The sequence below is a fragment of the Henckelia pumila genome, chromosome 4, assembly GCF_033568475.1.
Source record: "Henckelia pumila isolate YLH828 chromosome 4, ASM3356847v2, whole genome shotgun sequence".
NCBI lineage: Eukaryota > Viridiplantae > Streptophyta > Magnoliopsida > Lamiales > Gesneriaceae > Henckelia > Henckelia pumila.
In genome coordinates, this window is record NC_133123.1 from 115,495,998 (window position 1) to 115,515,224 (window position 19,227).

General features: G+C 39.7%; 1 protein-coding gene across 1 annotated transcript; it reads left to right on the forward strand.

Moving 5' to 3' along the window:
* Positions 1-15,583: 15,583 nt before the first annotated feature.
* On the forward strand, positions 15,584-18,054 carry LOC140861595 (uncharacterized). The gene is made up of 6 exons (XM_073264617.1): positions 15,584-15,814; positions 16,069-16,314; positions 16,800-16,973; positions 17,055-17,159; positions 17,426-17,721; positions 17,820-18,054. The coding sequence occupies exons 1-6, from the start codon at positions 15,584-15,586 to the stop codon at positions 18,052-18,054; spliced, it is 1,287 nt and encodes a 428-aa protein (XP_073120718.1).
* Positions 18,055-19,227: the final 1,173 nt, after the last annotated feature.

The window sequence follows — 19,227 nt, forward strand, 5'->3', positions numbered from 1 at the left end:
TTGCTTATGCCTCGAGACAGTTGAAGTCACACGAGACTCAATATCCTATCCATAATTTGGAGCTTGCCGCTATCGTCTTTGCATTGAAGATATGATGACATTACCTTTATGGTGAGAAGTTTGAAATCTATTTTGATCACAAAAGCTTGAAATATCTATTTTCGCAGTCAGAATTGAATATGAGACAACGAAGATGGCTAGATTTACTGAAAGACTTTGATTGTGAGATCAAATACTATCCAGGGAAATCCAATGCAGCTGCAGATGCCTTGAGTAGAACGGTATGTTCTTTATCCTTAACTACGATAGGTGTATCTCATTTGGTAGAAGATTGATGTATTTTTGGATTAGTATTTGAAACAGATATGCAGCCTACCAGAGTTTGTGCTATTAGAGCTGAACCAGAGTTGTTGATACGAATCAAAGAAGCACAGAAGGTTGATCAGAATATTCAAAAGCCGATTGAGATTGTCAGATCTGGGCATCAATCTGAATATCAGATCAGTGATGATGATGTTTTATAAGTGAATAACAGAATTGTTGTGCCAGATGCATCATATTTGAAACAACAGATTATGAGAGAGGCTCATAGCAGTCGATTCAGTATTCATCCTGGTGGCAGAAAAATGTATAATGATCTGAAAAAACAGTATTGGTGAAAACAGATGAAAGCAGATGTCACGGAATTTGTGTCTAAATGCTTGAATTGCCAACAGGTGAAAGCTGAAATAAAGAAGTCAGGTGGTCTATTACAAAGTTTATCTATTCCAGAGTGGAAATGGGATCACATTTCCATGGATTTCGTTACATAGCTACCATGTTGATCCAGAGGTTGCGATGCCATTGGGTGATTATTGACAGATTGACGAAATCAGCGTGCTTTATTCCGTACAGAATGACGTATAGACATGATCAGATGGAAGAAATCTACGTCAGAGAAGTTGTAAGATTACATGGTGTGCCTAAATCTATCGTTTCAGATCGAGACCCTAGATTTACATCACACTTTTGGCATAGCTTACAGCAAGCTCTAGGTACTCAATTGCATCTGAGTACTGCATATCATCCTCAAATAGACGGACAGTCAAAGCGGACTATCCAGACACTTGAGGATATGCTTAGAGTTGTAGTGCTATATTTTCGCACTAATTGGAAAGATTCGTTACTACTTGCAGAATTTTCTTATAATAACAGCTATCAGACCAGCATTGAAATGGCTCCATTTGAAGCACTGTACGGAAAGAAATGTAGATCATCGTTTTACTGAGATGACATATCAGAGGTACCTGACATTGAGCCAAATACGATCTGTGAAATGACTGAGAAAGTGAAATTGATTCAGAAGTGAATGAAAATAGCTAGAAGACAAGAGAAATATGCAAATATCAGACGTAGACCTCTATCTTTTGATCAGATAGACAGAGTATTCTTGAATATTTCTCCATTTAGAGGTACATTCAGATTTGGCAAGAGAGGGAAGTTATCTCCACGTTTTATCTGTCCATACGAGATTATCAAGAAGATAGGCGATCTTGCTTATCGACTCGCTTTTCCTCCATCTTTGTCTGGTATTTATGATGTATTCCATGTCTCTATGCTTCGGAAGTATCAGCCTGATCCTTCACATATTCTCCAGCCTGATGAATCTTAAATTGAAGAGACTCTTAGCTACTTTGAGCAGCCTATTCAGATTCTTGATCGCAAAGAAAAGCATCTCAGAAATAAGACGATTCAGTTAGTTAAAGTTCAGTGGAGTCGACATGGCACTGAAGAAGAGACTTGGGAGACTGAGTCAGATATGAGACAGAGATTTCCAGAGTTGTTTCATTGATGTGAGTTCTTATTTTGTTTTCTGTTATTTCCTTATCTTATGTGTATACATATTGCATATGATTTCTAGGACGAACTCATGTCTCAGAGGGGGAGAAATGTAAGGCCCGGGATAATTTAATTTTAATCCAAAATATATTTAATTTGAGAATATTTAGAGTTTAGAATTAAATTCTAATATTCTTAAATTATTTAGGATTAAAATTGAATTAAATTGATTTTCCAAGGACTGAATTGCAAATAGCCAAAAGATTAGGGACTAAACTGCAAATATGCAATATTTATCTAAACTTCACTTGATTACGAATCAAAGTTAACGTGTTATTTGAGAAAAGAAGGGAAGAAGAACAGCAAGATTTTTCCACGCCATTTTCACTCCTTCCAACCTCCGATATTATTCGATTCGGCCATAAGAATTCAGAACTGAATATATATCTGCGATCACCCCATCGAGAGCTACGTTCTGTTATATATTTTCTTAAGTTCTATCATAGTTTAATTTTGAAGATATGATGGAATTTTATTATTATTGATTATATGCGTATATGAGCTAGCATCGATTATATATTCGAAGACGGATTGAAGAAAGAATGCCGATTGAATTTGTACGAATTTTCTTAGCTATTTTCAAAGAGCTCCAATTCTGAATGTATGGGTTTTGACCGAGAATATGCTGATATATTGATGAATTTTATTTGATTTGAATGTTGAAATGATTTCGATATTGATTCGGTTGCCGGTTTTTAGCCGTTACGTTGCCGGTTTCATAATTGCTACACTTTTGAACTCATTGAATTAGCTATGCATAGATTGAATTTCTAGATGATTTTGTATATTATTATCACTTCATTTCAGCTTTGTATTGAGGTTTGTCGAACTCGAGAAGTCAGCCCTTCGAACCGAGGAAGAATTGAAGAAGGTTTGAAGTTTATTTGCATTGATCAAGTTTCCATGACTTGAGCAGAATTTTGATGTGTTCATGATATGATATTTCAGATTTGAAGTACTACGATTCAAGAAAATAAAAGGTATAAATGACAGCATATCCAGATGGGATAGAACACTCGAGATAGATATGATTCTCGAGTATTCCCTTTTAAATTGCATACTTGTTTGCTTATATACTTTTATGTGATTGCGATGATTGTTATTGCTTGACTTGATTATTTGATTTGATTTTTCAAGATGTTTTACAGTATTTAATGCATACAGATTATGTTGCATTCATCTTGAACTCCATCCTGAAAAGCACATAGGGCTGAAAGGCCTAGAGTGCAGATGACGTTTGGAGGGCTATAGTTGAGTGGCACGGAATGTAGATTTACTTTTAGATCTAGATGACTCACTATAGTTGCACCAAATTCATGGGAAATAAGATACTTGACGTCACCTTGATTGGTTGAGTTGGTGATTGGTTGAAAATTTTATTACCCGGGATCCCAAGAACCGAGATTCTATTGTTATCAGATTTTATAGCCTACCTTTGAAACATGCATTGCATTCATTTTTATATTCTTGCATGTTATGTTATTTATACTGGGATTTTATTCTCACCAAATTTATCCGACTATTGCTGGGTTCTGTATGTGTGCATAAAAATAGGTGGGGCAGGAGCTGGACAGAGAGGTCGTGAATAGCTCGAGATAGAAAGATTAGCACTTGGTGACTTTGGGTTTTGGATTAGAGTTTGTTGTCAAACTTGTTGTACATTCTAGAACATGTGAAATACTTCAATTAGACTTGTGTTGTAGTAATGTTTGAGTTTTGTACAATTGATATTAACCTTTGAAAGAACTTATGAGGAAAAAAGATGTTGTTTTCATGTTTTATGTTGAGATATCATGTTTTCTTTAATTGTTAATCACATTTGACATATGTAGATGGTTATATATCAGAGAAGCAACCAAGAACAGCTAAAGATCAGAATTTCAGCAGTCCGGATAGATCTCAGCTCGCTCGAGCGCAGCCTGGTGCGCTCGAGCGAGCCAATGTGGGGTGGAACCGAGAGGTGCTCTCTCGAGCGCACCATTAATCAACACAAGATTAAATCGACTAGAAATAGTATTCGATTTCATTGTGCGGCTCTATGTGAAAACTGAATTCTCATAATTCCTTAATGCATTTGAATTTGATTAGAATTATGAAAATTAATCCATCATTATTTGAATAGGTTTAATTGTTTTAGAAATAGACTATTAAATAAATTAGGAGAATTCGCTGTAATTTAAAAATTAATCTGAGTCCTAAATCACCTACTTGTTGCAAGATTTGTTCGGTACCTACGTGTGTTCTTGATCATATTTTTATCATCATTTAATTAAATTTTAAAACTCTTGCTGCGGTTTTATTTTAATTAATTTTATTTACAATTTTATTTGTTGGTTAAAATCCTGAAATCACTTTTATTGGTTCGTCTAGATTAAGTTAAGATAACTATATTTTGGTAGTTGCTAATAACAGTCTCTAAGGGTTCGATACTTGGACTTAAATCCATTTACTATTACTTGACCTAGTGCCCTTGCTAGTAGATGCCGAATTAAGCGGTCAAGTTTTTGGCGCCGTTTCCGGGGACTGTTTGTGATATCAAAATTGTTATTTTACTTGAGGTTAGACTTTATTTCGCTTTATTAGTTTTATTAATTTCTGAAATTTTTTATTTTTCTTGTGTTTTTCAATTACTTTTTGTTGTGCATGCATAGCATTTGATCGTCTAAGGATCTCGTACTGCTTGATTTAGAGATCGAACACACGCTCAGCAGAATTCGAAAATCTAAGATAGTTATAAATCTTGAGCTTGAGTCAGAATCTGAATCAGAGAAAGATATGGTGGATAACCGAACTATTCTTGACCTTATTCGTCCACCATTCGAAGGCTATGGATCTAGCATTGCTCTCCCTACTGTTGAGGCGAACAACTTTGAGTTAAATTCTTCCATCATACAGATGATTCAGCTGCAAGAAACATTTGGGGGAACGTCTGTGGAAGACCCCTACGCTCATCTGGAGCGTTTTCTGTCTATCTTAGCCACCTTTTAGTTCAATGGTATAACATTTTTTGCAATGTGACTGCGGTTATTCCCATTCTCTCTACAAGGCGAGGCACTTAAATGGTTGGATGATCTACCTGCGGGATCTATTACTACTTGAACCGGCCTTGTTCAAACTTTTTTGAACAATTATTTTCCTCCTACAAAGATGGCAAAGTTACTTTCTGACATTATTTCTTTCAATCAAAAGGAGAGAGAGTCCTTACATGCAACATGGACTGGATTCAAGAAGATGTTGAGGATGTTTACTCAACATAATCTCACTCAGAGCCAACAAACTCAGACATTCTACAATGGAGCTGATCAGTCGATTCGATCCATGTTGGACGTTGCTGCTAATGGAAGACTATTCAGGAAGACGCCAACAGACGCTTGGGAGATTATTGGTATTGTAACGCCCCGTTTTTATCTTAAATGAGTTTATTTGAGTTAATCAGAGATTACAGAGTTCTCGAGCCGGTTTGATTTTGATCAGGGTCCTTTTTGCAAATTTTGGAAATTTCAGGGACTAAAATGCAAATATGGGATTTTATATATTATCTACACTTAGATTTTTATTAGAAAAGTTCCCTCTTCCTCCCCAAACCATGAAGCACCATTGAAGCTTGGGGAAAACGCCTTTCAAGCTTTTCCAATCTCGGTTTCCGGTCGATCCGTCCGTTGGAATTTATTTCTGAAGGCAGTTTAGCGATCACTGCAGCGAGAGCTTTGTTCTATCGTAAGTTTTTCTACGATCAGATACATTCTAGTTTTTGGATGTTGTTAGAATCATTCTAGATTCGAGTATGTTGTTCTCTCCAGAGTTCTGATCGTTTATTATCTGTCGGTTTTGAAATAGAGCGACGTTCGGAATTGTTATGATTTTTGGAAGCCATTTTCGAAAGTTTGAGTTTTGAGATTTGTTGGGATTGCCTTGTTGTTGTGGTATTAGCATTGTTATGAGATTATATCGCTATTGAACTGCTGTCTGCGTTGTCAGTTTGTTCAGTTTATAGCCGTTATGCCGTCGGTTTGAGTTTTGGGGATTTCGAACCGTTATTGAGTTGTGATCTTGGCTTGTAAGTTGATCGTGGTTATTGATCATTTGTTGGTATCTGAACAGATTCGTTTGGAGCTTGTCAAGCCCAAGATTAGCAGCAATTGTTCGTTTCAGAGTTTTGGACGAAGAACGGTATAGAGAATTACCTTGAGCCTTGTTGTTGTTTAGATTGGTCAGACTTTGATACGATCTTTTGTTGTAGCTTTCCAGAAGTTGGAACTACTGCATTGAAAGGTAAAAGCAGTCATCGTAGCGGGATAGCATACTCGAGACAGCTTAGTTCTTGAGTTTCCCCTTTTTAAATCACATACTGGTTTGTACACTTGTTCTAGCATGAAGAACTTGTGTCTTGTTGATTTCTTGGACTTTTGTTATGTGGCTTATGTTATGTTTCTGTTATGCATTCATCTTGAGCTGATCTTGCTTTCAGCGGGCAGAACCGCCCTTTTTGTTTAGACGTTTGGGAACTATGATTGAGTGGCCTGGGTCGTAGTCGTTTCGCTTGGTGCTAGCATACTCATTATAGTTGCTCAAAGTCTAGAGGAGTGGGATACGTGGCACCACCTCGATTGGGAGAGTCGGTGAGTCGTTACGTGATCTCATCCTCGGGATCCCAAAAGCACTGCAGCAATCCCTTGTTTATCAGAATCGATATCCTGGTTTTTAAAGACATGCATATCATTAACCTTGACTTGAATATGTTGTATTGATAGCATGTTGTTTATTTATTATTTGATATGTTGCTTTTGTTGGGATTATCATTCTCACCGGTTATCCGGCTGTTGCTTTGTTTTGTATATATACTTGGCAACAGGTGGGGCAGGACCAAGTCAGAAGAGGCATGGTTAGCTTCGAGGGAAAGATTTAGAAGTGAGACTCGGTTTAGAAGTCATGTTGGAATGTCTACCTAGTTTATGTTAGAACATGTTTAGATCTCGAACTTCGTTGTTTATGTTGTATCGATTATGCGAGCTCCTCGATTTCATGTTATTTCCATATGCGTAGTTGATAGACTCTAGAACTTCATGTATTAAGTGGAGATAGTATGTTTTGATGCATGATTGTATATTGAATGTGTGAGATTGAGTTTCAGCTAGCTTCTGCTGTTCTTTTTTGCCCTGTTTCTGTCCTCGCTCGATCTGCAATATCTTGCGGATCGAGCGAGAGAAAACGTTCAGTCCTCTGTTTAGGATTTTTGTGGCTCGCTCGATCCACAAGATCTTGCGGATCGAGCGAGGGCTGTTTTGCCTCGGACAGGGGTTTGAGATTTTTGGCTCGCTCGATCTGCAAGATCTTGCAGTTCGAGCGGAGCACTGTTCCTTTTTAAAAAAAAAAATTTCATTGCTTTTAATCTTGGTTCTCGATTGCCTAATTGTTGTTTAATACCGATATTAGTTGTTTAGAACCGAGGTCTCACATTAGTTGGTATCAGAGAGTTAAGATTCTTGGTCGAACTAGAGTGAGCGGGTAGATCGAGTCTGTATGTATTGGCTCCTCGCATGTGTTTGAATTATTTTAACTGTGTACTTAATTCCATGCGAGCATGCTTTATTATTGAGAATTATTGAATTACATGGTTATGTGATTTAATTTATAGAGCATGATCTACTTGAGATATAACTGTTTCTGTTATCGACTGGTATCCGGTATTCCAAGCGGTTGTAAGGGCACTGATTTTAGCGATTGAGATATCTCGTGTCCTAACCTTTGATTATCAGATGGGTCCTCGTCGAGTGATAAACAGAAACACACCGCCAGTTATCCCTGCAACTGAGCAAGCTAGCACTGAAATTGATCAGTTGGATGCTTCAGCAACGCCTATGGAAACCTTGCTGAAGAGGTTTCAGTCTTTCAATCCGTCGTTGTTGTTAGGTTCAGAAAATCCAGTTGACTGTGAAAGTTGGTTGGATGATATTGACCAGCTGTTTGATTCCATTGATTACACAGATGACCGCAGAATCAGGTTAGTCATTCATCAGCTATGTGGGGTTGCTAAGAGCTGGTGGATCATGACAAAGAAAGCAATAGAGAATAGAGGTACGGAAGTTACTTGGACTCTTTTTAAATCTGAATTCTATAAGCGGTTTTTCCCTATCTCATACCGTAAGGACAAGGGAGCAGAATTTGCCAATTTGAGACAAGGGAATCTGAACATCGAAGAGTACGTTGCCAAGTTTGATAGTCTGTTGCGTTTTACACCACTAATTGCCGGAGATGAAGAAGCTAAGGCCGACCACTTCATTAATGGCTTGAATCCGGACATCTTCAATTTGGTGAACACTGCTAGGCCAGACAACTTTGCGGACGCCATGAATCACGCAAAGGGAGCAGAAGCAGGCTTGTGGAGGCAAAGAGGTAATCAGGTAGCACCTCAGCAGCAGAGGCAGTATCAGAACCAACCATCTCAGTATCAGAATCAGCCACCGCAACATCAGAACAAGCAGCAAAGGTATGAAGGTGGAAACAGTGGGGGAAACAGAAAGGATCAGTACAAGGCAAGAGGTAAACAGTTCAAAAGGCAGGGGAACAGTTCGTCCAGTTCCAGTGGTTCGAAGCAATTCGGTTCAGGACCGAGTTCTGGGTCATCATCCTTGTACTGCAGCAAGTGTGGAGGAAGACACTCACCGGATCAGTGTGTGGGAGTCTTTGGTAATTGTAACACTTGTCAGCAACCGGGACACTTCTCTAAAGTTTTCCCACAGCGTAATAGAGATAGAGCTCAGAGTGGGAGTTCGTCTAGACCTGTAGCTCAGCCTGATAGGCAGTCTTCTGCAATGCACTCTTTCCAGCCTCAGTAGCAGAACAGACAGGGAGGTAGTACCAGTGCAAATCAGCCTCCGAGACAGCAAGCACGAGTCTTTGCTCTGACAGAGGATCAGGCTCAAGCAGCACCTGACGATGTTATAGCAGGTAACTGTTTGATTTTCGGTTATTCTGCTCATGTCTTGATAGATACAGGTGCTTCCCATTCTTTTATCTCTGAGAAATTTGTGTTATTGCATGCTTTGCCTACTGATCTGTTGCCTACAGTAGTAGCTGTTACTTCACCTTTGGGTGGAGGAATTGTTTCTGTCAGATTAGTCAGGAATTGTGAACTGTGTTTTGAAGGAAATTTGTTAAAATTCGACTATATTGTACTTGGACTGTCAGATTTTGATTGTATTGTCGGGATAGATGCTTTAACCAAGTACAGGGCGACAGTCGATTGTTTTCTGAAAGTTGTCAGGTTCAGACCTGAAATGGCAGACGAGTGGAAATTCTTTGGTAAGGGTTCTCGATCTAGAATTCCTTTAATTTCAGTATTATCTATGAATTGTTTGCTACATAGAGGTGCAGAAGGATTTTTGGTGTATGCAGTGGATGTACTGAAATCTAGCCCCGCGTTGGTAGATTTACCAGTGGTTAGAGAATTTGCGGATGTATTCCCGGAAGATGTTCCTGGATTGCCGCCTATTCGAGAAGTCAATTCAATATTGACTTAGTGTCAGGTACTCAACCTATTTCTAAAGCTCCTTATCGTATGGCACTTGTTGAATTGAGAGAGTTGAAGGATCAGCTTGAGGATTTGATTGCCAAGGGATACATCAGACCTAGTGTATCATCTTGGGGTGCTCCTGTTCTATTTGTGCGGAAGAAGGATGGTTCTATGCGGCTCTGTATCGACTACCGCCAATTGAATCAGGCTACAGTTAAGAACAGGTATCCTTTACCCAGAATATATGACCTTTTTGATCAACTGCAGGGTTCTTCTGTTTATTCTAAGATTGATCTGAGGTCAGGCTACCATCAGCTGAGAGTGCGAGAGGAAGATGTTCCTAAGACCGCATTCAGAACGAGGTATGGTCACTTTGAGTTTATAGTCATGCCGTTCGGTTTGACAAATGCTCCAGCGGTATTTATGGGTTTGATGAACCGTATCTTTCAGCGTTATTTAGATGAGTTCGTCATTATATTTATCGATGATATTCTTATCTACTCGAAGAACCGTATTGACCATGCAGAGCACTTGAGGACCGTACTGCAGATTTTGCGAGTTGAGCAGTTGTTTGCCAAGCTGTCTAAGTGCGAATTCTGGTTAGATCGAGTTGTCTTTCTCGGTCATATTATTTCTGAAGATGGGATTTCTGTCGATCCCAGCAAAATCGAAGCGGTAATGAATTTGCCTAGACCGACATCAGTACCTGAGATCCGAAGCTTCATGGGTTTAGTTGGTTATTATCGCCGATTCATCGAGGGTTTCTCGTCTATTGCCAAGCCTATTACCCAGCTGACTCAAAAGAATGCGCCTTTTGTCTGGACTACAGATTGTGAGGCTAGCTTTGTTGATCTAAAGAGGAGACTGACCAGTGCTCCGATTCTTTCTATTCCGAAGGGTACTGGAGGTTTCACAGTCTATTGTTGTGCCAAATATTGCGGAGTTGAGACAGCGTATTCTCCGAGAGGCTCATTGCAGTCGGTTCAGTATCCATCCTGGAGGTCGTAAGATGTACAACGATATGAAGAGTCAGTTCTGGTGGAAAAGAATGAAGAGCGATGTAGTGAAGTTTGTATCTCGGTGTTTGAACTGCCAGCAAGTAAAAGCAGAGCGGAAGCGACCAGGAGGTCTTTTGCACAGCCTATCTGTTCCTGAATGGAAATAGGATCACATTTCTATGGATTTCGTCACGAAGCTACCACGATCCGTTCGAGGATGCGATGCTATTTGGGTAGTGATCGACCGATTGACGAAGTCTGCTTGTTTTATTCCGTACAGCATGACGTATCGTCATGATCAGATGGCTGAGTTGTATGTTAGAAATGTTGTGAGATTGCATGGTGTGCCGAAGTCGATCGTTTCAGACAGAGATCCTAGATTCACTTCGCACTTCTGGCATATTCTTCAGGAGGCACTTGGTACTCGATTGCATCTGAGTACAGCTTATCATCCTCAGACAGATGGACAGTCAGAGCAGACTATCCAGACGTTAGAGGATATGCTGCGAGCGGTGGTGCTAGACTTTGGCACTAGTTGGCAGGATTCTTTGCCTCTTGTCGAGTTTTCTTACAACAACAGCTTCCAAGCGAGTATTGGTATGGCGCCTTTTGAGGCTTTGTACGGCAAGAAGTGTCGATCTTCGCTGTTTTGGGATGATTTGTCCGAGTCACCAGATTTGGGGCCGGAAATGCTTCGAGATATGGCAGAGCAGGTTAAGATCATTCAGACCAGAATGAAGTCACCTCAAGATAGACAGGCAAAGTATGCGAACGTCAGACGTAGACCTCTGAGTTTTGAGCAGGGAGACCGTGTATTCCTTAAGATTTCTCCGTTCAGAGGCACTGTCAGATTTGGTAATAGAGGGAAGTTATCTCCGAGATTCATCGGTCCATATGAGATTTTCGAGAAGATAGGCGATCTTGCCTACAGACTTGCACTTCCTCCATCTTTATCTAGTATTCACGACGTTTTTCACGTCTCTATGCTGCAAAAGTATCATCCAGATCCTTCTCATATCCTTCAGCCTGACGAAGCCGAGTTAGACGAGACTCTGAGCTACTTTGAGCGACCGATTCAGATCCTTGATCGGAAAGAAAAGCAACTCAGAACCAAGTTAATTTCGTTAGTGAAAGTGCAGTGGAGCCATCACGGAGTCGAGGAAGCGACTTGGGAGACAGAGTCTGACATGAGACAGCGTTTTCCAGAGTTATTCGGATGACGTGAGTTCTTCTTTTTGTCTTTAGTTCTTTATTCTATCTTATGAGTTGTGATTCTCGTTGATTTCGAGGACGAAATCTTTTCTTAGTGGGGGAGAATTGTAACGCCCCGTTTTTATCTTAAATGAGTTTATTTGAGTTAATCAGAGATTACAGAGTTCTCGAGCCGGTTTGATTTTGATCAGGGTCCTTTTTGCAAATTTTGGAAATTTCAGGGACTAAAACGCAAATATGGGATTTTATATATTATCTACACTTAGATTTTTATTGGAAAAGTTCCCTCTTCCTCCCCAAACCGTGAAGCACCATTGAAGCTTGGGAAAAATGCCTTTCAAGCTTTTCCAATCTCGGTTTCCGATCGATCCGTCCGTTGGAATTTATTTCTGAAGGCAGTTTAGCGATCACTGCAGCGAGAGCTTCGTTCTATTGTAAGTTTTTCTACGATCAGATACATTCTAGTTTTTGGATGTTGTTAGATTCATTCTAGATTCGAGTATGTTGTTCTCTCCAGAGTTCTGATCGTTTATTATCTGTCGGTTTTGAAATAGAGCGACGTTCGGAATTGTTATGATTTTTGGAAGCCATTTTCAAAAGTTTGAGTTTTGAGATTTGTTGGGATTGCCTTGTTGTTGTGGTATTAGCATTGTTATGAGATTATATCGCTATTGAACTGCTGTCTGCGTTGTCGGTTTGTTCAGTTTATAGTCGTTATGCCGTCGGTTTGAGTTTTGGGGATTTCGAACCATTATTGAGTTGTGATCTTGGCTTGTAAGTTGATCGTGGTTATTGATCATTTGTTGGTATCTGAACAGATTCGTTTGGAGCTTGTCAAGCCCAAGATTAGCAGAAATTGTTCGTTTCAGAGTTTTGGACGAAGAACGGTATAGAGAATTACCTTGAGCCTTGTTGTTGTTTAGATTGGTTAGACTTTGATACGATCTTTTGTTGTAACTTTCCAGAAGTTGGAACTACTGCATTGAAAGGTAAAAGCAGTCATCGTAGCGGAATAGCATACTCGAGACAGCTTAGTTCTTGAGTTTCCCCTTTTTAAATCACATACTGGTTTGTACACTTGTTCTAGCATGAAGAACTTGTGTCTTGTTGATTTCTTGGACTTTTGTTATGTGGCTTATGTTATGTTTCTGTTATGTATTCATCTTGAGCCGATCTTTCTTTCAGCGGGCAGAACCGCCCTTTTTGTTTAGACGTTTGGGAACTATGATTGAGTGGCCTGGGTCGTAGTCGTTTCGCCTGGTGCTAGCATACTCATTATAGTTGCTCAAAGTCTAGAGAAGTGGGATACGTGGCACCACCTCGATTGGGAGAGTCGGTGAGTCGTTACGTGATCTCATCCTCGGGATCCCAAAAGCACTGCAGCAATCCCTTGTTTATCAGAATCGATATCCTAGTTTTTAAAGACATGCATATCATTAACCTTGACTTGAATATGTTGTCTTGATAGCATGTTTTTTATTTATTATTTGATATGTTTCTTTTGCTGGGATTATCATTCTCACCGGTTATCCGGCTGTTGCTTTGTTTTGTATGTGTACTTGGCAACAGGTGGGGCAGGACCAAGTCAGAAGAGACATGGTTAGCTTCGAGGGAAAGATGTAGAAGTGAGACTCGGTTTAGAAGTCGTGTCGGCATGTCTACCTAGTTTATGTTAGAACATTTTTAGATCTCGAACTTCGTTGTTTATGTTGTATCGATTATGCGAGCTCCTCGATTTCATGTTATTTCCATATGCGTAGTTGATCGACTCTAGAACTTCATGTATTAACTGGAGATAGTATGTTTTGATGCATGATTGTATATTGAATGTGTGAGATTGAGTTTCAGCTAGCTTCTGCTGTTATTTTTTGCCCTGTTTCTGTCCTCGCTCGATTTGAAATATCTTGCGGATTGAGCGAGAGAAAACGTTCAGTCCTCTGTTTAGGATTTTTGTGGCTCGCTCGATCCGCAAGATCTTGCGGATTGAGCGAGGGCTGTTTTGCCTCGGACAGGGGCTTGAGATTTTTGGCTCGCTCGATCTGCAAGATCTTGCAGTTCGAGCGGAGCACTGTTCCTTTTTTAAAAAAAAAGTTTCATTGCTTTTAATCTTGGTTCTCGATTGCCTAATTGTTGTTTAATACCGAGATTAGTTGTTTAGAACCGAGGTCTCACAGGTATCATGGCTGAAAGTAATGTAGGATGGACGGATGTGAAAAAGGAAAAAAAAGCTGAAGTTCTAAAGGTCGACGCATTGAATTCACTGAATGCGAAAATCTATGCTCTCACACATCAAAGGGCTCTTATACAGACCGCCTCAGCAAATCAAGTCCAAGTGCAGCAGCCCAAAGAGCAGCAAGTATTTGAAATTGATGCAACGAACTTTATGGGAAATCAAGGGAAATAGCCGTACAATCCTTATAGCAATACCTACAATCCTGGCTGGAAGAATCACCCAAATTTCTCATGGAAACCTACAGATCCCACAGCCAACACTTCCAAGCCTATGGAAAAGAAGCCGAGCTTTGAAGAAATCATGATGAAGTACATAGCGGGTACTGATCGCTTGTAGAATAAAGAGGCAATGCTGCAGAATTTGGAGACTCAGATGAGCCAGATAGCCACACAACTGTCAGCTAGGCCAACAGGGTCGTTTCCTAACAAAACTAAGAAGAATCCAAGAGACGTAAATGTTATTCTGGTGGTTACTAGATCACAAGTGGAGAAAAAGGAGAAGACTGTTGATGATGAGGAAGCAATGGATCCAATAATTGAAAAAGGGGTGGAGGACGTGCCAAAACATGTGGAATCGGCACCTACGGGTAAGAAAGGTAAGTTTCCTAACCCAATTAAGAATGATAATATTGATTTGAATAAACTTCCCTTTCTCCAGCGAGAAAAACAACCGCAATTGGATAATCAATTTGCGAAATTTTTAAAAATTTTCAAAAAGCTCCATATTAATATTCCATTTGCGGATACTTTGGCTCAAATGCCTAGTTATGCAAAAATTTTGAAGGAGATTTTGTCAAAAAAGAGGAAGTTGTTGGATTTTGAAACTGTGAAGTTGTCGGATGAATGTTCTGCTATTTTACAAAATAAACTCCCTCCGAAACTTAAGGATCCCGGTATTTTTTCAATTCCTTGGACTATAGGAAAATCATTCTTTAGTAAGGCTTTGTATGATCTTTGTGAAAGTATAAATCTTATTTCTTACTTATGTTTTGAAAAACTTGGCATTGGGTAAGTTAGACCAACTACCATCTCACTACAATTGGCTGATAGATCTATAAAATATCCTAGGGGGATTGTGGAAGATGTGTTAGTTAAAGTGGATAAATTTACTTTCCTAGTGGATTTCGTTGTGCTTGATATGGAAGAGGATCGTGAAATACCTCTTATTTTAGGTAGACCATTTTTTACCACTGAAAAATCTTTAATTTATGTGCATAAATGGGAGTTGATTTTGCGTATGAATGATGAAAGTGTAATTTTTAATGTGTTTCAAGGCATTCGTTATCCTTCGGACAATTCTGATTGTTTCAGAATTGATGTTACTGATGAATTGGTTGAGTGCTCTTTGCAAGAACAGTTATCTACGGATCCATTAGAGATATGTTTGACAGGGACGATGCATGAGGAGCATGTTAGCGAGGAATTTCAAGAGGTCGCGAGATACTTGGATGGAATGAATCCTCTTGAAAGATCCATTAATTCCAAGATAGGAGATCTTGGGCATATCCCAAAACCATTGAAGCCATCAACTGACGAGCCTCCTACTCTCGAACTAAAACCACTATCTTCTCATTTGAAGTACTTATATTTATTGCATGACGATAAACTTCCAGTAATTTGTTCGTCTTCTTTGACTGGGAGCGAGGAAGAAAATCTGCTGAGAGTGATTAGAGAGCATATTAAAGCCATATGATGGAGCCTGGCTGACATAAAGGGAATTATTCCAACCATTTGCATGCATAACATACTGATGGAGGCGGAGCACAATCCATATACTCAACCACAGAGGCGGATAAACCCAGTGATGCAAGAGGTAGTGAAAAATAAGGTGATTGAGCTTCTTGATGCAGGTATTATCTATCCTATCTCTGACAGTGAATGGGTGAGTCCGATACAGGTAGTGCCTAAAAAGGGAGGAATAACTTTGATTGAAAATGAAAATAATGAACTAATCCCTACTAGGAAGGTTACGGGATGGCGAGTATGCATAGACTATAAAAAATTGAATGATGTCACTTGTAAAGATCACTTCCCCCCCTCCCCCCCTTTATTGATCAGATGGTTGAGAGGCTGTCTGGGCATGTTTTTTACTGTTTTTTAAACGGTTCTTCCGGTTATATGAAAAATCCCATAGCACCTTAGGATCAACATAAAACTACTTTCACTTGTTCATATGGTACTTTTGCATATAAACGAATGTTGTTTGGTTTGTGTAATGCCCCTGCTACTTTCCAGCGTTGCATGATAGATATTTTTCATGACATGGTAGAAAAATTGATTGAAGTTTTCATGGATGATTTCTCTGTGTTTGGTTCTTATTTTGATGACTATTTATGTAACTTGGATAAAGTGTTGAAAAGATGTGAGGAGAGTAATCTTGTGTTAAATTGTAAAAAATGTCACTTCATGGTGCGTGAAGGAATTGTTTTAGGGCATAAGGTGTTTGAAAAAAGTGTGGAGGTAGATTGGGCGAAAATTAAGGTAATAGACAAACTTCCACCTACCACGAATCTAAAGGGAATAAGAAGTTTTCTATGGCACGTAGGATTGTATAGAAGATTCATTAAGGATTTTTCCTATGTTGCTAAACTCCTTGCTAATTTGTTGATAAAAAAGGTGTCTTTTAACTTTTCTGCTGAGTTTTTACAGGCGTTCCAGATATTGAAGCAGAAGTTGACAAGCGCACCAGTAATAGTAGCACCAGACTAGAGTCTTCCGTTTGAATTGATGTGCAATGCCAATGATACAGTGTTGGGGCCATTCTTGGGCAGAAGAGGGATAAAGTGCTACACGTGATCTACTATGCATGCATTAACTTTTCAACCGCCCAGCTGAACTATGCCAGCATGAAAAAAGAACTACTCGCAGTAGTGTTTGCATTGGACAAGTTTAGATCATATTTGGTGTGAAGCAAAGTCGTCGTCTATACTGACCACTTGACACTGAAATATTTGATGAGCAAAAAGGATGCTAAACCCAGGTTAATTCGTTGGGTATTAATTTTACAAGAGTTTGACTTGGAAATTGTTGACAGGAAGGGCTCGGAGAATCAAGTTGCGGATCATCTATCTCATATAGAGAATCAAGGAACTGAAATTCAAGTAATTCATGATGAATTCCCAGATGAACAGCTTTTCGAGGTAATGAATTTATCATGGTATGCAGAAATTGTCAACTACCTATCAAGTAAGTTTCTTCTCCCGCACATGAATTATCAACAGAATAAGAAATTTTTCTCTGAGTTGAAGTATTTTTTGTTGGAAGATCCATTGCTTTTTAAGATTTGTGCAGATGGTATAATTCATAGATGTATTCCAGCCGAAGAGGTAAGTTCTATACTCTCACACTGTCACACGGGCCCGAATGGAGGACATTTTGGCGCGGGCAGAACCGCTGCAAAAGTACTACAGTCGGGATTTTACTGGCCCTCACTGTTTAAATATGCTTACTCCTATGTGATTTCCTGGGATGAATGTCAAAGAGTAGGAAATATTTCTAGGCGGCATGAGATGCCTTTGAATAATATCCTTGTTGTGTGAAGTTTTTGATGTTTGAGGCATTTATTTTATGGGGATGTTTCCTGCAACTGAAGGGAAAAAAATACATTTTAGTAGCGGTGGATTATTTGTCTAAATGGGTCGAGCCGCTAGCTTGTAGAACTAATGACTCTAGAGTGGGGGTAAATTTTTTGAAAAAGTTTGTCTTTGCTAGATATGGTACACCTAGAGCCATTATTATTGATGGAGGAACTCACTTCTGTAATCAACAGTTTGACACATTGCTGAGTAAATACGGGGTCACTCATAAGGTGCCAACACCTTATCACCTCCAAACTAGTGGGAAAGTTGAAATTTCAAATAGGAAATTGAAACGAATATTGGAAAAACTGTAAATTCCAATAGGAGAAAGTGGTCCAATAAATTGGATGATGCGCTTTGGGCTTATCGCACGACATTTAAGACACCTATAGTCACTTCTCCCTTTAGGTTGTTATATGGAAAAGCGTGTCATCTTCCTATTGAACTTGAGCATAAAGCGTTATGGGCTACTAAATTTTTAAATTTTGATGCTAACACTACGGGTGCGGAGCGGATGCTGCAATTAAATGAGCTTGAAGAGTTGAGATTGGATGCATATGAGAATGTCAGGATTCACAAAGAGAAAACCAAAAGATGGCATGACCAGAACATCGTCTCCCGTGAGTTCGAGGTAGGCCAATAGGTATTATTATTTAACTAACGTTTGAAGCTCATGCCAGGTAAGCTGCGCTCAAGATGGTTAGGCCCGTTCACTATTATGAAAGTGCTACCATATGGTACGGTGGAAATTTCTAGTCCTGCAACTGGAGCATTCAAGGTTAATGGTAAGAGGGTAAAAATTTATTGGGGTGGCAATGTGGATAAAACCTAGACCACAGTCAATTTTCAAGACCCGAATAATTGAAAGGGAAGTATAGTCGGACTATAGAATATAAATTTAGCGCTGACTGGGAAGCAACCTATTGTTCTTTCCCTTGTTTTATTTTATTAGTTTTTAGTATACATTATTTTCTTGTTGGTATTTCGTTTTATTTTTGAAATTTTTGAAAAATAAAAAAAGAAGAAGTCTTGATCTCGCTCGAGCGGCAAGAATTTACCGCTCGAGCGAGAGGAACTCTAGAGGTGAAAAACTAGTAACCTCACTCAAGCAAAAATTTCTTACCGCTCGAGCGAGAAATTTTCTGGAATGCGGTCAAATTTTTATTTCGCTCGAGCGGTGTCTTTTTACCGCTCGAGCGAAAAATTATCTGGAATCAAAAAAAATTTTACCTCGCTCGAGCGGAAATTTTCTACCGCTCGAGCAAGTACACTTCGGGGCCCAATTTAAAAAACATTTTCCCCTACCCTCATCTCATTCTCTCCCTCACCCACCGTAATCCCTAGCCCCCAATTCTTCAATTACTATACATTCACATCTTTTTTCTACAAATTGCAGGGCACATCCGCCGTTCCGATCATCATCATCTCCTCCGGCCATCACCTTCCCCTGCGCCAACCAGCCCCTGCTTCGACCGCCTCTGTCTAACACCGCACCAGCAGCAGCTGTCATCGCCGCTTTTTCTCCACCTCATCATCTACTCCGGTCACCTTTGAAGCTCCGGCCGCCCTTGCTGCCGGTAATCCTGCTCCTCCGTGCACTCTCCATACTTGCCCCATCTATCATCAATTACAATGACGCCGAAGCGAGTTCGTCTCATGGGAGAATCCTCTAGCCAACAAGCCACGACACCCGCTTTGTCGAGGAGTCTTTTCGGAAAATTCTTTAACCAAGCGGCGAAAGAAAGGTATGATCAGGATAAAATCCATAGATCCCATATACCCGAGTGTGGTGTTGAACTTACCTTTCGTGATAGTG